This window comes from Nerophis lumbriciformis, linkage group LG35 (genome assembly GCF_033978685.3).
Source record: "Nerophis lumbriciformis linkage group LG35, RoL_Nlum_v2.1, whole genome shotgun sequence".
Classification (NCBI taxonomy): Eukaryota; Metazoa; Chordata; class Actinopteri; order Syngnathiformes; family Syngnathidae; genus Nerophis; species Nerophis lumbriciformis.
The window spans coordinates 3,709,093-3,736,067 of record NC_084582.2 but is presented as its reverse complement, the minus strand read 5'-3'; the positions used below and the strand labels follow the sequence as shown (position 1 = coordinate 3,736,067).

Below are 26,975 nucleotides of genomic sequence, written 5' to 3'. Positions count from 1 at the left end.
AAAAATTTGGGAATGTCCGGCGGGCCAGATTGAAAAGCTTAACCGGCCTTGATTTGCCCAGGTCTGATGTATAGCCTACCTGCAAAATTCAATGAGATCCAATACAAGATTTGACTGACAGTAATATGTATATTCATTGTTTGAGTTCAGTGAAGGAATTCATTTTTGACTGAAACAGGATATGGACATACTCTCTGAAAATATCATTAAATTCACATTTTGTGTTTAGTTTTGTAGGTGCTTTAATTCTGAAAGGATCAACTCCTGCCCTCTGCTGGTGTAAATGGTACACTGCAACTGAAAAGGCACAAAGGTGCTCCATACCTGCTTATAGTTTTGTATGTTTTTTTTCCAAGTTTTGCATGCGTCTCGATTATTACTACTCTACTATCAAGCACTGTGTCTGAGATGAGGATAGCTCTGCACCGTGCGTTCGATCCCCTCCTTCAGGCCGACTACAGGTTTGTATCCCATGTCCTGCTTGGCCCGCTCGCAGCTGTAGTAGTGGTGGGTTCCCGCCAGAGCCACCCTCATTGGCGTGAAGGTGGGTTTGAAAGACACCAGGGGGCGTAGCACCAGAGCCAGCAGCCAAAGGAGGAGGGCGAGTCCGTACACGAAGGTGTATGGCAGGTGGTGGCGTGGAGCGGCGTAACCCAGAGCGACCAACACATCCGACATGAAGTCCCAAAAGCGGACTGGTTCGTCGTTGGTGATGTGGTACGGCTGAAATGAGACACGTCATTCAGTGAACAATCTTTTAACAACACATACGGGACTGTCTCAGAAAATTTGAATATTGTGATAAAGTCCTTTATTTTCTGTAATGCAACTAAAAACATGAAAATGTCATACATTCTGGATTCATTACACATCAACTGAAATATTGCAAGCCTTTTTATTATTTTAATATTGCTGATTATGGCATATAGCTTAAGAAAACTCAAAAAATTAGAATATTTCCTCAGACCAAGTAAAAAAAAAAAAAAAAAGATTTACAACAGCAAAACAAAATCAAACATTTGAAAATGTCAATTAATGCACTCAGTACTTGGTTGGGAATCCTTTTGCACGGATTACTGCATCAATGCGGAGTGGCATGGAGGCAATCGGCCTGTGGCATTGCTGAGGTGTTATCAGAGGTGGGTAGAGTAGCCAGAAATTGTACTCAAGTAAGAGTACTGTTACTTTAGAGATTTATTACTCAAGTAAAAGTAAGGAGTAGTCACCCAAATATTTACTTGAGTAAAAGTAAAAAGTATGTTGTGAAAAAACTACTCAAGTACTGAGTAACTGATGAGTAACATATACACGCACACACACACACACACACATATATATATATATATATATATATATATATATATATATATATATATATATATATATATATATATATATATATATGTATATGTATACATACATTGATATATACAGTATATAATTTATATTTATTTATTTTGCCGTTTTTGTTTACATGTTAAAGGTGTTTTAATGAATATACATGCATGTTTGACACATATATATTCCTTTCTTTCATGAAAACAAGAATATAAGTTGGTGTATTACCTGATTCTGATGACTTGCATTGATTGTAATCAGACAGTAGTGATGATAACGTCCACGTTTTCAAATGGAGGAGAAAAAAAGTTCCTCCTTTCTGTCTAATACCACATGAAAGTGGTTGGTTTTTGGCTTCTTATTTGTCCAGCTTCCATATTCGTTTTTATACACTTTACAAGAAATACATTGGCGGCAAACTCCGTAGCTTGCTAGCTTGTTTGCACTGGCTTTCGGAGACTCTTATTTTGAAAGCGCAGGCGCGATGGAGCGGCACTTTTATTGTGAAGACAGGAACTGTGCAGTCAGTCTTTAGGCTTTTGACGGGATGTACGGTTAAAATAAAAAATTGTCTTTTTTCCTTCACACTTTTGATTGATTGATTGGAACTTTTATTAATAGATTGCACAGTATAGTACATATTCCGTACGATTGACCACTAAATGGTAACACCCGAATACGTTTTTCAACTTGTTTAAGTCAGGTCATGTGACCCCTGGCTCTGTTTGATTGGTCCAACGTCACCAGTGACTGCATCTGATTGGTGGAACGGAGTGAAACGTCACCAGTAAGGCAGGCACTATGAAGGTCTGTCTGACAGACCAAAACAAACAAAGCGTGCATTAACAGATCGATAAAAATTAGTAGCGAGTAGCGAGCTGAATGTAGATAAAAGTAGCGGAGTAAAAGTAGCGTTTCTTCTCTATAAATATACTCAAGTAAAAGTAAAAGTATGTTGCATTAAAACTACTCTTAGAAGTACAATTTATCCCAAAAGTTACTCAAGTAAATGCAACGGAGTAAATGTAGCGCGTTACTACCCACCTCTGGGTGTTATGGATGCCCAGGATGCTTCAATAGCGTCCTTTAGCTCATTTGCATTATTGGGTCTGGTGTCTTTCAGCTTCTTCTTCACAATACCCCACAAATTCTCTATGGGGTTCAGGTCGGGGGAGTTGGCAGGCCAATCGAGGACAGTAATGCCATGGTCAGTACACCAGTTACTGGTGGTTTTGGCACTGTGGGCAGGTGCCAGATCATGCTGGAAAATGAAATCATCATATCCATAGAGCTTTTCAACAGATGGAAGCATGTAGTGCTCTAAAATCTCTTGGTACACAGCTGCATTGACTCTGGACTTGATGAAACACAGTGGACCAACACCAGCAGCTGACATGGCTCCCCATAACCATTGCTGACTGTGGGAACTTCACACTGGATTTCAAGCAACTTGGATTTTGCTCCTCTCCAGCCTTCCTCCAGACTCTAGCGCCTTGACTTCCAAATGAAATACAAAACTTGCTTTCGTCTGAAAACAGGACTCTGGACCACCCAGTGCTTCTTTTCCATAGCCCAAGTCAGACGCTTCTTCCGTTGTCTTGAGTTCAGGAGTGGCTTGACCATGGGAATACGGCTATTGTAGCTGTATCTGTTGAAAAGCTCTATGGAGATGATGATTTCCTTTTCCAGCATGATCTGGGCCCTGTCCACGGTGCCAAAACCACCAGTAACTGGTGTACTGACCATGGCATTACTGTCCTCGATTGGCCTGCCAACTCCCCTGACTTGAACCCCATAAAGAATTTGTGGGGTATTGTGAAGAAGAAGCTGAAAGACACCAGACCCAATAATGCAAATGAGCTAAAGGCCGCTATTGAAGCATCCTGGGCATCCATAACACCTCAGCAATGCCACAGGCTGATTGCATTGATGCAGTAATTCGTGCAAAAGGATTCCCAACCAAGTACTGAGTGCATTAATTGACATTTTCAAATGTTTGATTTTGTTTTGCTGCTATAAATATATTTTTTTACTTGGTCTGAGGAAATATTAATTTTTTTAGATGGGATTTTTTAGTTTTCTTAAGCTGTATGCCATAATCAGCAATATTAAAATAATAAAAGGCTTGCAATATTTCAGTTGATGTGTAATGAATCCAGAATGTATGACATTTTCATGTTTTTAATTGCATTAAAGAAAATAAAGGACTTTATCACAATATTCTAATTTTCAGTCCTGTATATTATTACTACTGACTTTGCCACAGATGGGAGAGTCTGGCCTCAGGTGCTCTGCAGCTAAGATGTGTCCATGAACCACGTTCTCCACAAAGGTGAAATCCACCAGGTTGGTGCCATCGCTAGAGAACATAGAACATGAAACAAAACATAAGACAAATCTTGTTTGTTATAATTAGTGGGGCTTTTAGGGATATACTGCAAAAACACCAGAGAAAGATCCTCTATATGTAACAGGAGCGTTCTCTTGGTTTCAGGGCCTTACTGGAAAACCCAAGACAAAGACATTCTATTTAAAAAGACATAGGGGTGGGGGAGCTCTGGTGGTTGAAAGGGCCTACTACAAAAATAAATTCAAAGAACTTCTATAAAACTAAGGCTGCAGCTAACGATTATTTTTCTATCGATTAATCTATAGATAATTTGTTCGATTAATCGGTTAATCTGTAGATTATTTTTTCGATTAATCTATAGATTATTTTTCCTTTTACCGATTATTTTTTTATTTAAAATGAAGATGAAAAAATAAATGTAGGCCAGTTTTTTCAAAAGGCATGGCTTTTATTTACAAAAAAAAAAAAGTATGGCCACTCAGTCAATATTGACAACAACATGACAAAATATTCTATAACAATGTAAACATTTAAAACTTTTAACATTTAACACAATTAAAAGTAGCTTATTTGCTTTTTAATGTGCAAATATAAAAGTAAACATCCAGTGCAAATCTTAATATTTTGCAATAGTATAAGCATTTCTAAAGTAAAAGTATTGCTTATTTTGCTTTAAAATGTGCAAAAATAAAGATAAACATCCAATACAAAAAAGTGCTTATTTTGCTTAATAACACAACAATGATAGTATGATTAAAGTGAAAGTTAATTGTTCGTTTGTACATAGTATATGTAACTGTTAATGTTGTAAAAGGTATTTGCACAACTAATTAACGTTAGCGTTAAAGAGGAGCGCGTCTTTGTAAACACTAAACAGGCACGCCAAACGCGCCTCTCAGAGCGAAACAGTGTTTTAGTTTATGAATTTACAACGCAGATACAAATGACACATTCATGTTTTTGCGTAATGATGACAACGTATACTCACGCGGACGATTGACTAGTTGATGGTGATGGCAAGAACGCTGTCGGGTGTTTTCTTTTCAAATGTTCGTTCATAGCCGTTGTGCTGCTATGATAGGCCATTTCCGCTCGACACAGTGTGCATACAACAACTGTCAAGTGTTTTGCTTTTTTTGCTGTGCTTATCCCACACTTGAAGGGATGTACCAATGCTAAATGTGGCTTCTGGATTTCACTCAAAAGACCAGACTGTAGTTACTTTTTCCTTTTATTTTCCTTTAGTTTGCAACAGTTTTTCCAACCAAGAAACAGCTTCTTTTTTCTTCTTTAGTCTTTTTAGCAGTCTTTAGCAGTGTTAGTAGACTTTAGTTTATTTAGCTGTCATTAGCTGTCACCAGCAGATGAGACGGGAGCGCGCCGCGTTATACCTGCGCGTGAACATAAACAGATCGGCTCTGATCATATAAGTCGACTGGCCGAAATAATGCCGAATTATATACATTTCCTGGGGTTGCCTAGGTGAATAGGGATGCGGATGTGCTCTAAGATAAAATATTATTTTATTAAGCGGGGTTTGGCTGGTTGCTAAGCAGCCACACATTATTAGGCCGTTTATTGAAATACTCCCACACTTTTGACGACTTTTGGCGTGCTTTTTTTCCCTCGCTCGCACCGCTATGACGGTAGTGTGACGTAAATATGCGACGCGTCGACGCACAAAAACGGCGTCGACGTATTTACGTAACCGATGACGTCGACTACGTCGACGCGTCGTTTCAGCCTTATATAAAACAGAAGCATTATACTGTTTTTAACAATCTGCTGCAAACAGACAAGACAAATATCCTCTATATGTGACAGGAGCGTTATTTTAGTTTTAGGGAATTACTGGAAAACCCAAGACAAAGATCATCTATTTAAAATACATGGGAGGGCTCTGGTGGTTGAAAGGGCCTACTACAAAAACACAATTCAAAAATCTTCTATATATTAGATGCATTCAACTGTTTTAACAATCTGCTGCAAACAGACAAGACAAACATCCTCTATATATAACAGGAGAGATATTTTAGTTGTATGGATTTACTGGAAAACCCAAGACAAAGATCATCTATTTAAAAGACACGGGGGGGACTCTGGTGGTTGAAAGGGCCAACTACAAAAACACAAGTCAAAGATCTTCTATGTAACAGAAGCATTCTACTGTTTTCAACAATCTACTGCAAAAAGACAAGGCAAAGATCCTCTATATGTGACAGGAGCGTTGATTTAGTTTTAGGGAATTACTGGAAAATATAAGACAAGGATCATCTATTTTAAAAGACATGGGGGAGGGGGCGCTCTGGTAGTTGAAAGGGCCTACTACAAAAACACAATTCAAAGATCTTCTATATAACAGATGCAATCTACTGTTTTTAACAATCTACTGCAAAAAGACAAGGCAAAGATCCTCTATGTATGACAGGAGCATTATTTTAGTTTTAGGGGAATTATTGGTAAATATAAGCCAAGGATCATCTATTTAAAAAAAACATGTGGGGACTCTGGTGGTTGAAAGGGCCAACTACAAAAACACAATTCAAAGATCTTCTATATAAAAGAAGCAATCTACTGTTTTTAACAATCTACTGCAAGACAAGACAAGACATAGATCCTCTATATGAGATGGGAGCATTATTTTAGTTTTAAGGAATTACTGGAAAATATAAGACACATATCATCTATTCAAAAGACATAGGGGGGACACTGGTGGTTGAAAGGGCCTACTACAAAACACAATTCAAAGATCTTCTAAATAACAGAACCATTCTACTGTTTTTAACAATCTACTGCAAAGAGACAAGACAAAGATCCTTTATATATAACAGGAGTGTTATTTTAGTTTTAGGGAATTACTGACAAATATCTATTTAAAAGACATGGGGGGGACTCTGGTGGTTGAAAGGCCTACTACAAAAACACAATACAAAGATCTTCTATATAACAGAAGCAATCTACTGTTTTTAACAATCTACTGCAAAAAGACAAGACAAAGGTCCTATAAACAGTATATATATGACAGGAGCATTATTTTAGTTTTATGGAATTACTGGAAAATATAAGACAAAGATTATCTATTTAAAAGACATGGGGGGGCTCTGGTGGTTTAAAGGGCCTACTAGAAAAATAAATTCAAAGAACTTCTATAAAACAGAAGCATTCTACTGTTTTTAACAATCTGCTGCAAACAGACAAGACAAATATCCTCTATATGTGACAGGAGCGTTATTTTAGTTTTAGGGAATTACTGGAAAACCCAAGACAAAGATCATCTATTTAAAATACATGGGAGGGCTCTGGTGGTTGAAAGGGCCAACTACAAAAACACAAGTCAAAAATCTTCTATATATTAGATGCATTCAACTGTTTTAACAATCTGCTGCAAACAGACAAGACAAACATCCTCTATATATAACAGGAGAGATATTTTAGTTGTATGGATTTACTGGAAAACCCAAGACAAAGATCATCTATTTAAAAGACACGGGGGGGACGCTGGTGGTTGAAAGGGCCAACTACAAAAACACAAGTCAAAGATCTTCTATGTAACAGAAGCATTCTACTGTTTTCAACAATCTACTGCAAAAAGACAAGGCAAAGATCCTCTATATGTGACAGGAGCGTTGATTTAGTTTTAGGGAATTACTGGAAAATATAAGACAAGGATCATCTATTTTAAAAGACATGGGGGAGGGGGCGCTCTGGTAGTTGAAAGGGCCTACTACAAAAACACAATTCAAAGATCTTCTATATAACAGATGCAATCTACTGTTTTTAACAATCTACTGCAAAAAGACAAGGCAAAGATCCTCTATGTATGACAGGAGCATTATTTTAGTTTTAGGGGAATTATTGGTAAATATAAGCCAAGGATCATCTATTTAAAAAAAACATGTGGGGACTCTGGTGGTTGAAAGGGCCAACTACAAAAACACAATTCAAAGATCTTCTATATAAAAGAAGCAATCTACTGTTTTTAACAATCTACTGCAAGACAAGACAAGACATAGATCCTCTATATGAGATGGGAGCATTATTTTAGTTTTAAGGAATTACTGGAAAATATAAGACACATATCATCTATTCAAAAGACATAGGGGGGACACTGGTGGTTGAAAGGGCCTACTACAAAACACAATTCAAAGATCTTCTAAATAACAGAACCATTCTACTGTTTTTAACAATCTACTGCAAAGAGACAAGACAAAGATCCTTTATATATAACAGGAGTGTTATTTTAGTTTTAGGGAATTACTGACAAATATCATCTATTTAAAAGACATGGGGGGGGACTCTGGTGGTTGAAAGGGCCAACTACAAAAACACAATTCAAAGATCTTCTATATAACAGAAGCATTCTACTGTTTTTAACAATCTACTGCAAAAAGACAAGACAAAGGTCCTATAAACAGTATATATGACAGGAGCATTATTTTAGTTTTATGGAATTTCTGGAAAATATAAGACAAAGATCATCTATTTAAAAGACATGGGGGGAGGGGGGCTCTGGTGGTTTAAAGGGCCTTCTACAAAAACACAATTCAAAGATCTTCTATACAACAGAAGCATTTTACTGTTTTTAACAATCTACTGCAAAAAGAGAGACAAAGATCCTCTATATGTGATAGGAGCGTTATTTTAGTTTTAGGGAATAACTGGAAAATATAAGACACATATCTATTTAAAAGACATGGGGGACTCTGGTGGTTGAAAGGGCCTACTACAAAACACAATTCAAAGATCTTCTAAATAACAGAATCATTCTACTGTTTTTAACAATCTACTGCAAAGAGACAAGACAAAGATCCTTTATATATTACAGGAGTGTTATTTTAGTTTTAGGGAATTACTGACAAATATCTATTTAAAAGACATGGGGGGGACTGGTGGTTGAAAGGCCTACTACAAAAACACAATACAAAGATCTTCTATATAACAGAAGCAATCTACTGTTTTTAACAATCTACTGCAAAAAGACAAGACAAAGGTCCTATAAACAGTATATATGACAGGAGCATTATTTTAGTTTTATGGAATTACTGGAAAATATAAGACAAAGATTATCTATTTAAAAGACATGGGGGGGCTCTGGTGGTTTAAAGGGCCTACTAGAAAAATAAATTCAAAGAACTTCTATAAAACAGAAGCATTCTACTGTTTTTAACAATCTGCTGCAAACAGACAAGACAAATATCCTCTATATGTGACAGGAGCGTTATTTTAGTTTTAGGGAATTACTGGAAAACCCAAGACAAAGATCATCTATTTAAAATACATGGGAGGGCTCTGGTGGTTGAAAGGGCCAACTACAAAAACACAATTCAAAGATCTTCTATATAAAAGAAGCAATCTACTGTTTTTAACAATCTACTGCAAGACAAGACAAGACATAGATCCTCTATATGAGATGGGAGCATTATTTTAGTTTTAAGGAATTACTGGAAAATATAAGACACATATCATCTATTCAAAAGACATAGGGGGGACACTGGTGGTTGAAAGGGCCTACTACAAAACACAATTCAAAGATCTTCTAAATAACAGAACCATTCTACTGTTTTTAACAATCTACTGCAAAGAGACAAGACAAAGATCCTTTATATATAACAGGAGTGTTATTTTAGTTTTAGGGAATTACTGACAAATATCTATTTAAAAGACATGGGGGGGACTGGTGGTTGAAAGGCCTACTACAAAAACACAATACAAAGATCTTCTATATAACAGAAGCAATCTACTGTTTTTAACAATCTACTGCAAAAAGACAAGACAAAGGTCCTATAAACAGTATATATATGACAGGAGCATTATTTTAGTTTTATGGAATTACTGGAAAATATAAGACAAAGATTATCTATTTAAAAGACATGGGGGGGCTCTGGTGGTTTAAAGGGCCTACTAGAAAAATAAATTCAAAGAACTTCTATAAAACAGAAGCATTCTACTGTTTTTAACAATCTGCTGCAAACAGACAAGACAAATATCCTCTATATGTGACAGGAGCGTTATTTTAATTTTAGGGAATTACTGGAAAACCCAAGACAAAGATCATCTATTTAAAATACATGGGAGGGCTCTGGTGGTTGAAAGGGCCTACTACAAAAACACAATTCAAAAATCTTCTATATATTAGATGCATTCAACTGTTTTAACAATCTGCTGCAAACAGACAAGACAAACATCCTCTATATATAACAGGAGAGATATTTTAGTTGTATGGATTTACTGGAAAACCCAAGACAAAGATCATCTATTTAAAAGACACGGGGGGGACTCTGGTGGTTGAAAGGGCCTACTACAAAAACACAAGTCAAAGATCTTCTATGTAACAGAAGCATTCTACTGTTTTCAACAATCTACTGCAAAAAGACAAGGCAAAGATCCTCTATATGTGACAGGAGCGTTGATTTAGTTTTAGGGAATTACTGGAAAATATAAGACAAGGATCATCTATTTTAAAAGACCTGGGGGAGGGGGCGCTCTGGTAGTTGAAAGGGCCTACTACAAAAACACAATTCAAAGATCTTCTATATAACAGATGCAATCTACTGTTTTTAACAATCTACTGCAAAAAGACAAGGCAAAGATCCTCTATATGTGACAGGAGCGTTGATTTAGTTTTAGGGAATTACTGGAAAATATAAGACAAGGATCATCTATTTTAAAAGACCTGGGGGAGGGGGCGCTCTGGTAGTTGAAAGGGCCTACTACAAAAACACAATTCAAAGATCTTCTATATAACAGATGCGGCCCATTCTTTCACAAATGTTTGTGCCTAAGTGCTTGATTTGATACACCTGTGGCCGGGCCAAGTGATTACAACACCTGATTCTGATCATTTGGATGAGTGGCCAAATACTTTTGGCAATATAGTGTATGTGCTGCTAAAACAGCTGTAAACCACAACAATGGCAGACATTATTCAAAGCATAGACGGAGGCCGATACATGAAATCAGAATGATATCATGTACGTACAAGCAGTCACTCACCCAATGATGAACTTCATCTTGCCCCTGCGTGCTGTGTCCACCAGGATGGGGACCAGCTGCGGGTCCCGGGGTCCGAAGATGCCATGAGGACGGATGGCAACTGTGAGGAAACCGGTCTGCTTGTCACACGCCCGTAGGACCAACTGGAACATGGATGTACAAAACTCAAATAGGAAATGTATATTTTTGCAGGATTCTTCCTCGAACATTGCTTATTTTGTTTTGACTGAATTGATGTTGGACAAGGCTGATATGAAGACTGGACTTCTTCCTTATTTAGTATACAACATTTGCTGCAATGTGTTTTAAATAACAGAAACAATCTGCTGTTTTAAGAATTTACTGCAAAAGAGCTACTAAAAGATCTAATATAATATTATATAAAGTTTACTTTATTATACTTATACTGTATAAAATATTTACCGTATTTTTCAGACTATAAGTCTTTCCTGGAGTATAAGTCGCACCGGCCGAAAATGCATAATAAATAGGGATGTTCGATAATGGCTTTTTGCCGATATCCGATATTGTCCAACTCTTTAATTACCGATATATACAGTCATGGAATTAACACATTATTATGCCTAATTTGGACAACCAGGTATGGTGAAGATAAGGTACTTTAAAAAATAAATAAATAAATAAAATAAGATAAATAAATTAAAAACATTTTCTTGAATAAAACAGAAAGTAAAACAATATAAAAACAGTTACATAGAAACTAGTAATTAATGAAAAGGAGTCAAATTAACTGTTAAAAGGTTAGTACTATTAGTGGACCAGCAGCACGCACAATCATGTGTGCTTACGGACTGTATCCCTTGCAGACTGTATTGATATATATTGATATTAGGGATGTCCCGATCCGATATTTGGATCAGATCGGCCGCCGATATTTGCCAAAAAATGCGTATCGGCAAGGCATGAGAAAATGCCGATCCAGATTTAAAAAAAACTCCGGTCCGTGTTTTCCAACGCACCGATTTAAATAATACATTCCACTTTTCTGCTGCTCCCTAATTTCCGTTCCGCATTTCCAGCACACCTTCAACACATCCACAGGTCTGTGGATCCTCACGCAGTTGCTTTTAGCTGCTGGCATTACACGACAGGCTCTTCTCACTCTTTCCTGTGTCTCCCTCTCACAGACAGCAAGCGCACCTTCTTACACACGTCACATACGGTCACGTCATACGTCACATACGTATACCTCCTCCCCGAGCAGAGAGGTAGCAGCATGGCTAACGTTAGCTGTGATGCTAGCGCAGCCGTGTGACCTACGTTCCCTCTAAGGTGCGCGCCTGTGCGCATAGCAATTATATGCCACGCACAAAATCTAATAAAAAAATAAGCGCATAACAATTTTCGACACACGGACACGACAGAGAAAACAGTTTTCGTCATCATTGTTCAAATATTGTGACGTCTGTCGAGACGCTTATCTCCATTCGGTGCCACACGTCCACACCATCAAAATGCTGAGGCAAAAATTTCCACATCAACACCGTATGAAAAAATTTGTGATTTTTTTAGTTGTGATTTCCTTCTCTGCATGAAAGTTTAAAAGTAGCATATATTAATGCAGTATGAAGAAGAATGTTTTAATGTAGACATGCAAGCCTTGAAAGAACATTTTGAAAATCAAGACTACATTTCCTGCAAATGGGTGCATTTCTACCCTATATTTTAACTTTAGATTTATTCTCATATCAAACTCTTTTGGCTGTCTTTTTGACACTTACATCCGGCGCCCCCCTCCACACCCTGGATTATAAATAATGTAAATAATTCAATGTGATTATCTTGTGTGATGACTGTATTATGATGATAGTATATATCTGATAGTATATATCTGTATCATGAATCAATTTAAGTGGACCCCGACTTAAACAAGTTGAAAAACTTATTGGGGTGTTACCATTTAGTGGTCAATTGTACGGAATATGTACTTCACTGTGCAACCTACTAATAAAAGTCTCAATCAATCAATCAAAAGACATAGAATCATCATACTGCTGTGATTATATGCATCAAGTGTTCATTCAAGGCTAAGGCAAAATATCCAGATATATATCGTGTATCGCAATATGGACTTAAAATATCGCAATATTAAAAAAAGGCCATATCGCCCAGCCCTAGTTCAATGATGCCATTTCTGTTTGTCATGTATAATTTTGTCTATTTTGTGTTTATCCTTGAATAAACAGGTCAGTTTCTTGTTACCAACCATTGTGTATTATTCAAACTCACCTAATTCAGCTGGCTAGTTGTTATCAAGAGTACTAAAACCCTTTTCAACATGATTCTGACAACTAAGTAGGCTAAATAACTTTAATACATGCTCGGATAGGCCAGTATCGGTATCGGATCGGAAGTGCAAAAACCTGGATCTGGACATCCATAATTGATATATAATGTAGGAACCAGAATATTAATAACAGAAAGAAACAACCCTTTTGTGTGAATGAGTAAATGGGGGAGGGAGGTTGTTTGGGTTGGTGCACTAATTGTAAGTGTACCGTATTTTTCGGAGTATAAGTCGCACCGGAGTATAAGTCGCACCTGCCGAAAATGCATAATAAAGAAGGAAAAAAACATATAAATCGCACTGGAGCACGGCCAAACTATGAAAAAAACTGCGACTTATAGTCCGAAAAATACGGCATCTTGTGTTTTTTATGTTGATTTAATAAAAAATAAAAAAAATAAAAAAAATAAAACGATACCGATAATTTCCGATATTACATTTTAACGCATATATTGGCCGATATTATCAGACATCTCTAATAATAAAGAATGAAAAAAAAACATATATAAGTCGCACTGGAGTATAAGTCGCATTTTTTGGGGAAATGTATTTGATAAAAGCCAACACCAAGAATAGACATTTGAAAGGCAATTTAAAATAAATAAAGAATAGTGAACAACAGGCTGAATAAGTGTACGTTGTATGAGGCATAAATAACCAACTGGTATGTTAACGTAACATATTATGGTAAGAGTCATTCAAATAACTATAACATATAGAACATGCTATACGTTTACCAAACAATCTGTCACTCCTAATCGCTAAATCCCATGAAATCTTATACGTCTAGTCTCTTACGTGAATGAGCTAAATAATATTATTTGATATTTTACGGTAATGTGTTAATCATTTCACACATAAGTCGCTCCTGAGTATAAGTCGCACCCCCGGCCAAACTATGAAAAAAACTGCGACTTATAGTCCGAAAAATACGGTAATTAGCGCTTTAGACTTTTTTGGTTTGAAGCTTTAGCTTCATTGGGCAGGAGTACTTGAATTGTTTACAGTATGTCAATAAAAAATTCCAAGTCAACAATATGACAGTACTCTTTTTAAAAAAAGCTTGTCAAAGATCCTCTTTTCTTCTTTTTAACAGTTAGGCTGACTTTTTTTTCTTTCAGTATATTTTTGTTGTGTTTTGCCCATCAATTTTGTTCCATTAAACATATTATTTTCATGGTGAATTTAAAAATGTTAATGTACAATTGTTTCACAGATGCACGATACAAAGGGAGGTATTCGGCAAAACCTTAAAGCCAAACAGGACATTAGACTTTGTAATACTTCAAAGGGCATACAAACAGTTTGGATTCATGTTTTATTTTTTCTCAAATCTCAATCAACTTCAGCCCTAAACAAAAATACCAAATATGTAATTTATTATTATTATTATTATTATTTATTCCTTTGAAGGTCTTTTGATGAAAATATGTCAGTTTTCATTTAGTATAGATTTGCATAAGATTGATTATTTTCCTAATTTAAACATGTGACATTAACTGATCAAAGGGTAAAAAAACATATTTTAGTTTAAGACTGAAGTTCATTAAGAAATCTAAACAAACATTTGAAAAAATATATACAAATCCAAAATGTTTTATGCTCTTCAAAAACTTAAAGTACGAGTAACGTGGAAAAACAAGTTGCCTATATATTGAAGCTATTATCGTATATACAGTTGTGCTCATAAGTTTACATACCCTGGGAGAATTTATGATTTCTTGGCCATTCTTCAGAGAATATGAATGATAACACAAAAACCTTTCTTCCACTCACGCTTAATGGTTGTGTGAAGCTATTTATTGGCACACAACTGTGTTTACTCTTTTTAAATCAAAAAGACAAAAGAAAGTACCCAAATGACCCTGATCAAAAGTTTACATACCCCAGTGACTTTGATCTGATAAGTTGACACAAACAGGTTTGAATGGCTAATCAAGGTTCCAATCCTCACCTGTGACCTGTTTGTTTGTAATTAATGTGTGTGTGTATAAAAGGTCTGTGAGTTTCTGGGCTTCTGACAGACCATTGCATCTTTCATCCATGCATAGTCGAGTCGCCAGAAGAAAGTCATCACTCCAAATTACTTTTTTCCCAGAGGTTTTGAGGCTTGTCTCTGTGTTTGGCGTAATGTAAGCGGGATATTTTGTGACATTTGCGCAGAAATGGCTTTCTTCTGGCGACTCGACCATGCAGCCCATTTTTCTTCAAGTGCCTCCTTATTGTGCATCTTGAAACAGCCACACCACCATTTTTCAGATAGTCCTGTATTTCAGCTGAAGTTATTTGTGGATTTTTCTTTGCATCTCGAACAATTTTCTTGGCAATTGTGGCTGAAATCTTTGCTGGTCTACCTGAATCCCTCATTTTCCACTTCTTAATCAGCGTTTGAACACTGCTGATTGGCATTCTCAATTCCTTGGATATCTTTTTATACCCCTTTCCTGTTTTATGCAGTTCAATTACCTTTTCTTGCAGATCCTTTGACAATTATGTTGCCTTCCCCATGACTCAGAATCTAGAAACATCTGTGCAGCACTGGATGAAAGATGCAATGGTCTGTCAGAAGCCCAGAAACTCACTGACCTTTTATACACACTCATTAATTACAAACAAACAGGTCACAGGTGAGGATTGGAACCTTGATTAGCCATTCAAACCTGTTTGTGTCAACGTTTGTGCATGTTATCAGATCAAAGTCACTGGGGCATGTAAACTTTTGATCAGGGTCATTTGGGTACTTTCTTGAGTCATTTTGATTGAAAAAGAGTAAACACAGTTGTTTGCCAATAAATAGCTTCACACAACCATTAAGCATGAGTGGAAGAAAGGTTTTTGTGTTATCATTCATATTCTCTGAAGAATGGCCAAAAAAATCATACATTCTACGAGGGCAGGGGTCGGCAACCCGCGGCTCCGGAGCCGCATGCGGCTCTTTGATCACTCTGATGCGGCTCAGCAGCTTACTTGCTGAACCCCCCAATTTTCCCGTGAGACTTCCGGATTTCAGTGCCTCTCGCAGAAAACTCCCGGGATTAATATTCACAGATTTTCACCCTTATGGCTATAATAAGGGCGTGCCATGATGGAACAACATTTGGCACCCCCTACAATCTGTATTAACAGCGTGCCAGCCCAACACTTGTTATACAATATACATCTTCTGCTTGCACACGTACGTGACAGCAAGGCATACTTGGTCAACAGCCACACAGGTTACACTGACGGTGGTCATATAAAACAACTTTAACACTCTTACTAATAATGCGCCACACTTTGAACCAAAACCAAACAAGAATGACAAACACATTTCGGGAGAACATCTGCACCTTAACACAACATAAACACAACAGAAGAAACACCCAGAATCCCATGCAGCCCTAACTCTTTCGGGCTACATTATACACCCCTGCTACCATCAAACCCCGCCCCCACCCTGCTCCCTCACACATCAACCCCCCCCCCCTCTCTCTCTGTGCGTCGGTTGAGGTGGGCGGGGTTTGGTAGCGGGGGGGGGTTGTATAATGTATCCCGGAAGAGTTAGGGCTGCATGGGATTCTGGGTATTTGTCCTGTTGTGTTTATGTTGTGTTACGGTGCAGATGTTCTCCCGAAATTTGTTTGTCCTGCTTGTTTGGTGTGGGTTCACAGTGTGGCACATTATTAGTAAGAGTGTTAAAGTTTTTTTTTTTTATATCGCCACCGTCAGTGTGACCTGTGTGGTTGTTGACCAAGTATGCCTTGCTGTTACCTACGTTTAGCAAGCGGAAGCCGCATACATCGTGTGGCAAATCAGGCACGCTGACTGTAGTGAGTGTTATATGTTGTACCATCACGCCACGCATAACGCTGACGTGCCGCACCAGCTTTCAAATTCCACATAAAAGGTGTGGGCGGCGTGTCTGAGACCCCTGGTTATACATAGCACAAAGCAAAAAAAAAAACTTTGTCCATCCATCCATCCATCTTCTTCCGCTTATCCGAGGTCGGGTCGCGGGGGCAGCAGCCTAAGCAGGGAAGCCCAGACTTCCCTCTCCCCAGCCACTTCGTCCAGCTCCTCCCGGGGGATCCCGAGGCGTTCCCAGGCCAGCCGGGAGACATAGTCTTCCCAACGTGTCCTGGGTCTTCCTCGTGGCCTCCTACCGGTCGGACATGCCCTAAACACCTCCTTAGGGAGGCGCTCGGGTGGCATCCTGACCAGATGCCCGAACCACCTCATCTGGCTCCTCTCGATGCGGAGGAGCAGCGGCTTTACTTTGAGCTCCCCCCGGATGACAGAGCTTCTCACCCTATCTCTAAGGGAGAGCCCCGCCACCCGGCGGAGGAAACTCATTTCGGCCGCTTGTACCCGTGATCTTGTCCTTTTGGTCATAACCCAAAGCTCATGACCATAGGTGAGGATGGGAACGTAGATCGACCGGTAAATTGAGAGCTTTGCCTTCCGGCTCAGCTCCTTCTTCACCACAACGGATCGATACAGCGTCCGCATTACTGAAGACGCCGCACCGATCCGCCTGTCGATCTCACGATCCACTCTTCCCTCACTCGTGAACAAGACTCCGAGGTACTTGAACTCCTCCACTTGGGGCAAGATCTCCTCCCCAACCCGGAGATGGCACTCCACCCTTTTCCGGGCGAGAACCATGGACTCGGACTTGGAGGTGCTGATTCTCATCCCAGTCGCTTCACACTCAGCTGCGAACCGATCCAGTGAGAGCTGAAGATCCTGGCCAGATGAAGCCATCAGGACCAAATCATCTGCAAAAAGCAGAGACCTAATCCTGCAGCCACCAAACCGGATCCCCTCAACGCCTTGACTGCGCCTAGAAATTCTGTCCATAAAAGTTATGAACAGAATCGGTGACAAAGGGCAGCCTTGGCGGAGTCCAACCCTCACCGGAAACGTGTCCGACTTACTGCCGGCAATGCGAACCAAGCTCTGACACTGATCATACAGGGAGCGGACCGCCACAATCAGACAGTCCGAAACCCCATACTCTCTGAGCACTCCCCACAGGACTTCCCGAGGGACACGGTCGAATGCCTTCTCCAAGTCCACAAAGCACATGTAGACTGGTTGGGCAAACTCCCATGCACCCTCAAGGACCCTGCCGAGAGTATAGAGCTGGTCCACAGTTCCACGACCAGGACGAAAACCACACTGTTCCTCCTGAATCCGAGGTTCGACTATCCGGCGTAGCCTCCTCTCCAGTACACCTGAATAGACCTTACCGGTCTATTCAGGTGTACTGCACTTTGTATGTATTGTTATTAAATTTAAAATTTCAAAAAATGGTTTGCGGCTCCCATTGTTTTCTATAATTTATGAAACTGGTCAAAATGGCTCTTTGACTGGTAAAGGTTGCCGGCCCCTGTCCTAGGGTAAGTATACTTATGAGCACGACTGTAATCCTTGAACAAAGTAACAGTGAAGCTCAATGTATTAATCACTGAATGGAGAACTGGGGATGGGATTAAATAAATTATCTTCTTCTCACTCCCTTTTAGGCAAAGTTGGATCAACATGCTTACATACTATACATTACCTTTTGCATTATATTAATTAAAATTATTATCTTGTATTTTTTTTATGTCATCGCCTAAAATGAATAAATGAAATGAATTCATTGTAAGTACAGAACAGTGGAACACCCTACCTTCTCTTGCTCAATCTTGGTCTGCGTGTAGTAGTCGATAGGCTTCTTGGCATATGGTAAATCTTCCCTGCCATTCTTGATGTGGACCCCCTCAAACACCACACTGGCACTACTGGTCAGCACCAGTTTCTGACAAAACCAAGCCAGTTTAAATAAAACACCTCTGCGCCAACATCTCTAATCCAGACTCGCCTGTACCTGCATATCTCACCTGTACTCCGGCTTTGGCGCAAGCCTGAATGACAATCCTCGTGCCCTGAATGTTGACCTTTTCAAAGAGTCGCCTGTCATCACTTGCAGGTGATGGAGAGGCGCAGTGGAAGACCAGAGACACGCCGTTCAGTGCCGGCAGCAAGGCCTGAAGCAAGAACACGCATGTTAAAGAGGATAGCTTTTTCTTAATGTGTCAATCAGATGAATGAGGCTCCATGCAGACATGTCATTTTTCAAAATAAAAGTGTAATGCATGAGTAGGGATGATGTTCGAAATCGGTTCTCCCGGTTGTTCGATAAGAGAAGAACCGATTCCATGAACTCGAATCCCTTTTTGAGAACCAGTTCCCGTTATAAAGGCCACTATAGTAAAGAAAAATAGTTGGTTCTTTATTCGAATCCCTGGGAACGAATCCCTTCCCACGTACAGGAAATGCCCTGTGGGACCTGCAATGTTATGCCCATTTGATTGTAGACTCATACCAGTCTTTCCCACACATTCATTTATTTGTGGCGGCCCGCCACGAAAGAATTACGGTACGTCCGCCACAAATGGATTTTTCGGCTTTTGACTCATAAAAGCAATGGGACTCTTGTCTGTGAATGTTGCTTGTAGTTACAACTCCGGTGCAGTAGGTGGCGGTAGCCTACTATGAATTGTAACTCCGCCAATAGAACTTAATTCACCTGGTGGGCCAGAAGAAGAAGAAGAAGAAGACGACGACGAAGTAAAAGAAGAACGGACCGACCGGATCAAAATACGAGGGTAATATATGTTATAGGTAGATAGGTTATAGCTGCATCGCTCGCGGCTCGTCATATATTTAACGTTAATCCGCGATTTCACCGAGCGTTTCACTGACGGTGAGCAGCCTGACGCTGCTTCATTAACACCGCCGCTGTTTGACTCGGGGGCCGGGGCAGACGCACGTAGTAACAGTCACCTGTTTTCATAGCGACGAGCTAACGTGTCCAGGTTACAACCCTGTTGTCAATAAACACACATGGACTGAAGCTAAATTGTCCACTGTCCACTGCAGCATGTGAATGCAATGAAAATAATCAAATCTGAGCCAACCAGCTGTTAAAATGTTGTCCAGGTTAATGTTTTGGCCATTAAAGGCCCTTCATTTCAAGATTCCAACTGTGATCGGGCTTTAAACAGGTGGCTGACCTGTTCAGATGGGTGTAACTGCTACTGGTCAAATAATGTGAAATAGCATTTAATTTTACATGTATGCAATGCCATTTAAATGTAATTATAGATAATAATAATAATAATAATAATAATAATAATAAATACTATGTAGTGTTGTAAATAGTCAACGGGAAGGATTCTATTAAGATATAAGCCATGAGCACTACACAGCCAGAAAAAAACCTAGGCAGGACAAGTAAAAATATTGGGGCAAGTAGATTTGAGAAGTCAGGCAAGTAGAAAAAAACCTTAACGTTGAACCCTGCATGTGTTGAGCTGCTGCCGCTTAAGGTTAGACGGTTCTGCTCGTTAGTAATAAATTCTAATGTTGGATGTTCACTCCTTCACACAGATGAGTATAGAAAAATATTTTCAACGGCCGAAAAGGGCTCGACTTGGAGAGGAGGTAGGCCTACAGTCCGGACCGCAGGTGCGACCTGTTCAGCAGCAGCAGGAGGAGGAGGAGGAGGTTGACTGACTGTGGCAGGACACCTCTGCCTCTGTTTCACTTCATGTTGCTGGTAAATAATATGGTTGTAGTAGTAGGCTAAAGTTAAATTATTTAGTATTCACTAATTAAAGGGGCAGAGCTTTAAGAGACATTTTAGCTTTTATATTTTATAAGATATATTTTTTGTAAGAACCACAATTAATAAATATATTTCAGTGAATCACTAATTGTTCAAATCTGTATATAAATATGTACATAAAATGTTGTAATTATATTCCAACTCCGCGTTCTTCTTGGTCATCGCCGCTGCCGCCGCCACCCCCCAACCACACCACCACAAATAGATGCCTGTCCTGTGGGAAACACTGCATACTGACACCTTGTGGCGATATGAAAATACTATGCGTCATTAGTTTGGGCACTTTCGGGTTGGCGAGACAATTGAGAAGTAGACAAGTTGTGTTAGCTCTTACAAGCCTTGGAAAAGATAAGTCTGTAAGTAAACTGTTTAACTTGTTTATGTAACTCAATATTAAGTTGGAAAGTAGTTAAGTTTGATACTAAGATGTTTATTGAAAAACAATTTTTGTGCACTGTTTCAATGGATGTTTTGAGGACTTAAAATGGCTGCCAGTCGTGTATTTCCACCAAGTATTTGTTTGATGATAATACTGTATATTTGTGTGAAGCTAATATTTACATATTGTGTATTACATTTCAGTATGTTAATAAAACCCCGCCCACCTCAACCGACGCACAGAGAGGGGGGGGGGGGGGGTTGATGTGTGAGGGAGCAGGGTTGGGGTGGGGGCGGGGTTTGGTGGTAGCAGGGGTGTATAATGTAGCCCGGAAGAGTCAGGGCTGCATGGGATTCTGGGTGTTTGTTCTGTTGTGTTTATGTTGTGTTAAGGTGCAGATGTTCTCCCAAAATGTGTTTGTCATTCTTGTTTGGGTTTGGTTCAAAGTGTGGCGCATTATTAGTAAGAGTATTGAAGTTGTTTTATATGGTCACCGTCAGTGTAACCTGTGTGGCTGTTGACCAAGTATGCCTTGCTGTCACGTACGTGTGCAAGCAGAAGATGTATATTGTCTAACAAGTGTTGGGCTTGCACGCTGTCAATACAGATTGTAGAGGGCGCCAAATGTTGTACCATCATGGCACGCCCATATTATAACTGTAAATGTGAAAATCGGTGAATATTAATCCCGGGAGTTTTCCGCGAGAGAGGCACTGAAATCCGGAAGTCTCACGGGAAAATTGGGGGGTTCAGCAAGTACCCGTATTTTCCGCACCATAAGGCGCCCTGGGTTATAAGCCGCGCCTTCAATGAACGGCATATTTCAAAACTTTGTCCACCTATAAGCCGCCCCGTGTTATAAGCCGCATCTAACTGCGCTAAAGGGAATGTCAAAAAAACAGTCAGATAGGTCAGTCAAACTTTAATAATATATTAAAAACCAGCGTGATGTGGGCGCGCATGGAGTCGTATATCAACATGGACGGAGCTGCGTGAAAAAAGCCACCCGGCCTCTTCGCGTAAACTTACCTTAACCACTCGCTCATCTTTTCTTCATCCATCCATCCCTTCGAGTTAGCTTTTATGATGACGCCGGCTGGAAAGGTCTCTTTTGGCAAGGTCTTCCTTTTGAATATCACCATGGGTGGAAGTTTCTGGCCATTAGCATGGCAAGCTAGAACCACAGTGAAGGATGACTTCTCATTCCCTGTGGTGCGAATATTCACCGTACGTGCTCCCGTTGTATCCACAGTGCGGTTCACAGGAATATCAAAAGTCAGTGGAACCTCGTCCATGTTGATAATGTTCTCTGGCCGGATCTTTTTTTCAGCTATCTTGTTTTTACAATATGCACGGAAAGTAGCCAGCTTTTCTTGAAAGTCTTTAGGCAGTTGCTGTGAAATAGTAGTCCGTGTGCGGATGGAGAGATTGCGTCTTTTCATGAACCGGAAACCTGTCGCTTAGTAGGAGCCATTTTGTGGTCTTTACAGATGTAAACACACAAAGGAAATGAAACGTAATATCCGCGCGCTTCTTCTTCTTCTACGGGGGCGGGTGGTTGCTTACAGTAGAAGAAGAAGCGCTTCCTGTTCTATGGGGGCGGGTGCTTACCTTGGCGGTTGCTTGCCGTAGAAGAAGAAGCACTTCCTCTTCTACGGGGAAAAAAGATGGCGGCTGTTTACCGTAGTTGCGAGACCTAAACTTTATGAAAATGAATCTTAATATTAATCCATATATAAAGCGCACCGGGTTATAAGCCGCACTGTCAGCTTTTGAGTAAATTTGTGGTTTTTAGGTGCGGCTAATAGTGCGGAAAATACGGTAAGCTGCTGAGCCGCATCAGAGTGATCAAAGAGCCGCATGCGGCTCCGGAGCCGAGGGTTGCCGACCCCTGACCTATAGTGATCACAGAGACAGGTTGTTATTGTGTTACTGTATATATTTGTTTTTCTGAAAAATCCCACTTAATATACTTTGGGTAACACCAGTCAATATATACAGTGGGGCAAAAAAGTATTTAGTCAGCCACCGATTGTGCAAGTTCTCCCACTTAAAATGATGACAGAGGTCTGTAATTTTCATCATAGGTACACTTCAACTGTGAGAGACAGAATGTGGAAAAAAAATCCAGGAATTCACATTGTAGGAATTTTACAGAATTTATTTGTAAATTATGGTGGAAAATAAGTATTTGGTCACTTCAAACAAGGAAGATCTCTGGCTCTCACAGACCTGTAACTTCTTCTTTAAGAAGCTCTTCTGTCCTCCACTCGTTACCTGTATTAATGGCACCTGTTTGAACTCCTTATCTGTATAAAAGACACCTGTCCACAGCCTCAAACAGTCAGACTCCAAACTCCACTATGGCCAAGACCAAAGAGCTGTCGAAGGACACCAGGAAAAGAATTGTAGACCTGCACCAGACTGTGAAGAGTGAATCTACAATAGGCAAGCAGCTTGGTGTGAAAAAAATCAACTGTGGGAGCGATTATCAGAAAATGGAAGACATACAAGACCACTGATAATCTCCCTCGATCTGGGGCTCCACGCAAGATCTCATCCCGTGGGGTCAAAATGATCATGAGAATGGTGAGCAAAAATCCCAGAACCACACGGGGGGACCTGGTGAATGACCGGCAGAGAGCTGGGACCAAAGTAACAAAGGTTACCATCAGTAACACACTACGCCGACAGGGAATCAAATCCTGCAGTGCCAGACGTGTCCCCCTGCTTAAGCCAGTGCATGTCCAGGCCCGTCTGAAGTTTGCCAGAGAGCACATGGATGATACAGCAGAGGGTTGGGAGAATGTCATGTGGTCAGATGAAACCAAAATAGAACTTTTTGGTATAAACTCAACTCGTCGTGTTTGGAGGAAGAAGAATACTGAGTTGCATCCCAAGAATACCATACCTACTGTGAAGCATGGAGGTGGAAACATCATGCTTTGGGGCTGTTTTTCTGCTAAGGGGACAGGCCGACTGATCCGTGTTAAGGAAAGAATGAATGGGGCCATGTATCGTGAGATTTTGAGCCAAAACCTCCTTCCATCAGTGAGAGCTTTGAAGATGAAACGTGGCTGGGTCTTCCAGCATGACAATGATCCCAAACACACCGCCCGGGCAACGAAGGAGTGGCTCCGTAAGAAGCGTTTAAAAGTCCTGGAGTGGCCTAGCCAGTCTCCAGACCTCAACCCCATAGAAAATCTGTGGAGGGAGTTGAAAGTCTGTGTTGCTCGGCGACAGCCCCAAAACATCACTGCTCTCGAGAAGATCTGCATGGAGGAATGGGCCAAAATACCAGCTACTGTGTGTGCAAAACTGGTAAAGACCTATAGTACCGTATTTTCCGCACTATAAGGCGCACCTAAAAACCACACATTTTCTCAAAAGCTGACAGTGCGCCTTATAACCCGGTGCGCTTTATTACGATTCATTTTCATAAAGTTTCGATATCGCAACTTCGGTAAACAGCCGCCATCTTTTTTCCCGGTAGAACAGGAAGCGCTTCTTCTTCTACGCAAGCAACCGCCAAGGAAAGCACCCGCCCCCATAGAACAGGAAGCGCTTCTTCTTCTACTGTAAGCAACCACCCGCCCCCGGAAGAAGAAGAAAAAACGCGCGGATATCACCGTACGTTTCATTTCCTGTTTACATCTGTAAAGACCACAAAATGGCTCCTACTAAGCGACAAGGATCCGGTTCATAAAAAGACGCAATCTCTCCATCCGCACACGGATTACTACCGTATTTCACAGCAACTGATATTCCTGTGAACCGCACTGTGGAACGGGAGCACGTACGGTGAATATTCGCACCACAGGGAATGAGAAGTCATCCTTCACTGTGGTTCTAGCTTGCCATGCTAACTTCCACCCATGGTGATATTCAAAAGGAAGACCTTGCCAAAAGAGACCTTTCCAGCCGGCGTCATCATAAAAGCTAACTCGAAGGGATGGATGGATGAAGAAAAGATGAGCGAGTGGTTAAGGGAAGTTTACGCGAAGAGGCCGGGTGGCTTTTTTCACACAGCTCCGAAGGCGAACACACCTTCACTAAGACGGGCAGACAGCGCCGGACGACATACGCCAACATTTGCCAGTGGATCGTAAATGCCTGGGCAGATATTTCGGTCACAACTGTGGTCCGAGCTTTCCGGAAGGCAGGATTCACAGAACAACAGCGACACTGACTCCGATGACTTCGACGAGACGGAACCGGCCATTTTGGATACCACGCTTGCGCAACTTTTCAATTCGGACACCGAAGACGAAGAATTCGAAGGATTTACGAATGAAGAATAACTTCAGAAGGTGAGCGCTATGTTTATTTTGTGTGTTGTGACATTAACGTTCGAGCAAAATTATGTTGCTATTGCTCTACACCATTTTGAATTTTACTATGTTTGTGATTGCACATTTGCGTACATTTTGGGACAGAGTTGTTAGAACGCTGGTTTTCAATATATTATTAAAGTTTGACTGAACTATCTGACTGTTTTTTTGACATTCCCTTTAGCGCAGCGTAGGCGCGGCTTATAATCCGGGGCGGCTTATTGGTGGACAAAGTTATGAAATATGTAATTCATTGAAGGTGCGGCTAATAATCCGGTGCGCCTTATAGTGCGGAAAATACGGTAATCGTTTGACCTCTGTTATTGCCAACAAAGGTTATATTACAAAGTATTGAGTTGAATTTTTGTTCTTGACCAAATACTTATTTTCCACCATGATTTACAAATAAATTCTTTAAAAATCCTACAATGTGAATTCCTGGATTTTTTTTCACATTTTGTCTCTCATAGTTGAAGTGTACCTATGATGAAAATTACAGACCTCTGTCATCATTTTAAGTGGGAGAACTTGCACAATTGGTGGCTGACTAAATACTTTTTTGCCCCACTGTATATATATATATATATATATATATATATATTTTTTTTAGAGGGGTAACAGTCAATATTTTTTTTATTTTTTTTTTTCATTTTAATATAAAAGTGAGCTTTTGTTAAACCAAATATTGTGTTTTTTTTCCATATACAACAACCCATCTGGATTCGATAAGAGAACCGATAAGGAATCGGTTCGATAAGAGGATTCGATAATGGGCTCGAACTCGATAATTTCTCATCAAACATCATCCCTATGCATGAGCTTTTGGAGCCTTGTGTGTCTGCAGAGGATGGAAGCCTCACCTCCATGTCGCACAGGTCTCCCTGGTGGAAGGTGACGCCGGGGAGCTCGAAGCTCTGTCGGATGTCGAACACGGCCACTGTGTAGCCACGATCCAGGAGCTTCTCCACCAAGTGTCGGCCCAGGAAACCTGACCCCCCGATCACTGCACACCGCTTATTACTCTGCATGACAAACAATGTGCATAATAAAAAAAAACTTACAAAATCACCTAAAATATATGTTATACTCACCGGTCGAACACGAGTGGCCATAGTCTGTTTTTTTTTTTTTTTTTAAAGGCAATAACTCCAAAAAACACAACTGATAACTACGAGTGAACGATACTTGGTTTTAAAGTTAGTTCAACAGGTAGCATGCGTTTGGTTTTCATGGGGTTTTATCAGCTGAGTAAATACCGCCCTCTGATTGGGCAGCGTGGTGATGACGTATTAAATAAGCCAATCAGAAAAGGAGAACGTCAAAGAACGCCACAATTTTGTCCAATCAAAGACGTGTACGCCCCCCTACCGTTGAAGTGTCTGAGAGAATAGTTATATAATATAACAAAAAAAAGATAAATAATAAAAACTGTTATGTCAATATACGGTATACAAAACGGTTAGAGGTTACGGTTAGAAAAAAAAAAGAAGATAAGAATCGAAGTGAACCATTTTGTTCCGCGTCTTCACACCACGTGATTACTAACAACCAATCCCCGTTTTGCCCGATCGATGCGTTTGATTGTACTCACCGCGTGTGCCTCTTTTAACCAGCCCATA

General features: G+C 40.1%; 1 protein-coding gene across 1 annotated transcript; it reads right to left on the bottom strand.

Moving 5' to 3' along the window:
* Nucleotides 1–242: 242 nt before the first annotated feature.
* nsdhl (NAD(P) dependent 3-beta-hydroxysteroid dehydrogenase NSDHL) lies at nt 243–26,916 on the bottom strand. The gene is made up of 7 exons (XM_061927659.2): nt 26,448–26,916; nt 26,217–26,378; nt 18,857–19,003; nt 18,646–18,774; nt 10,682–10,824; nt 3,595–3,697; nt 243–723 (listed from the first exon to the last, which is right to left on the bottom strand). The coding sequence occupies exons 1-7, from the start codon at nt 26,466–26,468 to the stop codon at nt 391–393; spliced, it is 1,038 nt and encodes a 345-aa protein (XP_061783643.2). The 5' UTR covers nt 26,469–26,916; the 3' UTR covers nt 243–390.
* Nucleotides 26,917–26,975: the final 59 nt, after the last annotated feature.

Bases quoted from the DNA above. Each gene is read 5' to 3' on its own strand.
- nsdhl (XM_061927659.2), bottom strand. From the start codon at position 26,468: ATGGCCACTCGTGTTCGACCG. The intron at 18,775-18,856 runs GTGAGATATGCA...TGGTTTTGTCAG, and splicing joins GCGCCAAAGCCGGAGTACAG to AAACTGGTGCTGACCAGTAG. The intron at 724-3,594 runs GTCAGTAGTAAT...GTCTCATTTCAG, and splicing joins ACTCTCCCATCTGTGGCAAA to CCGTACCACATCACCAACGA.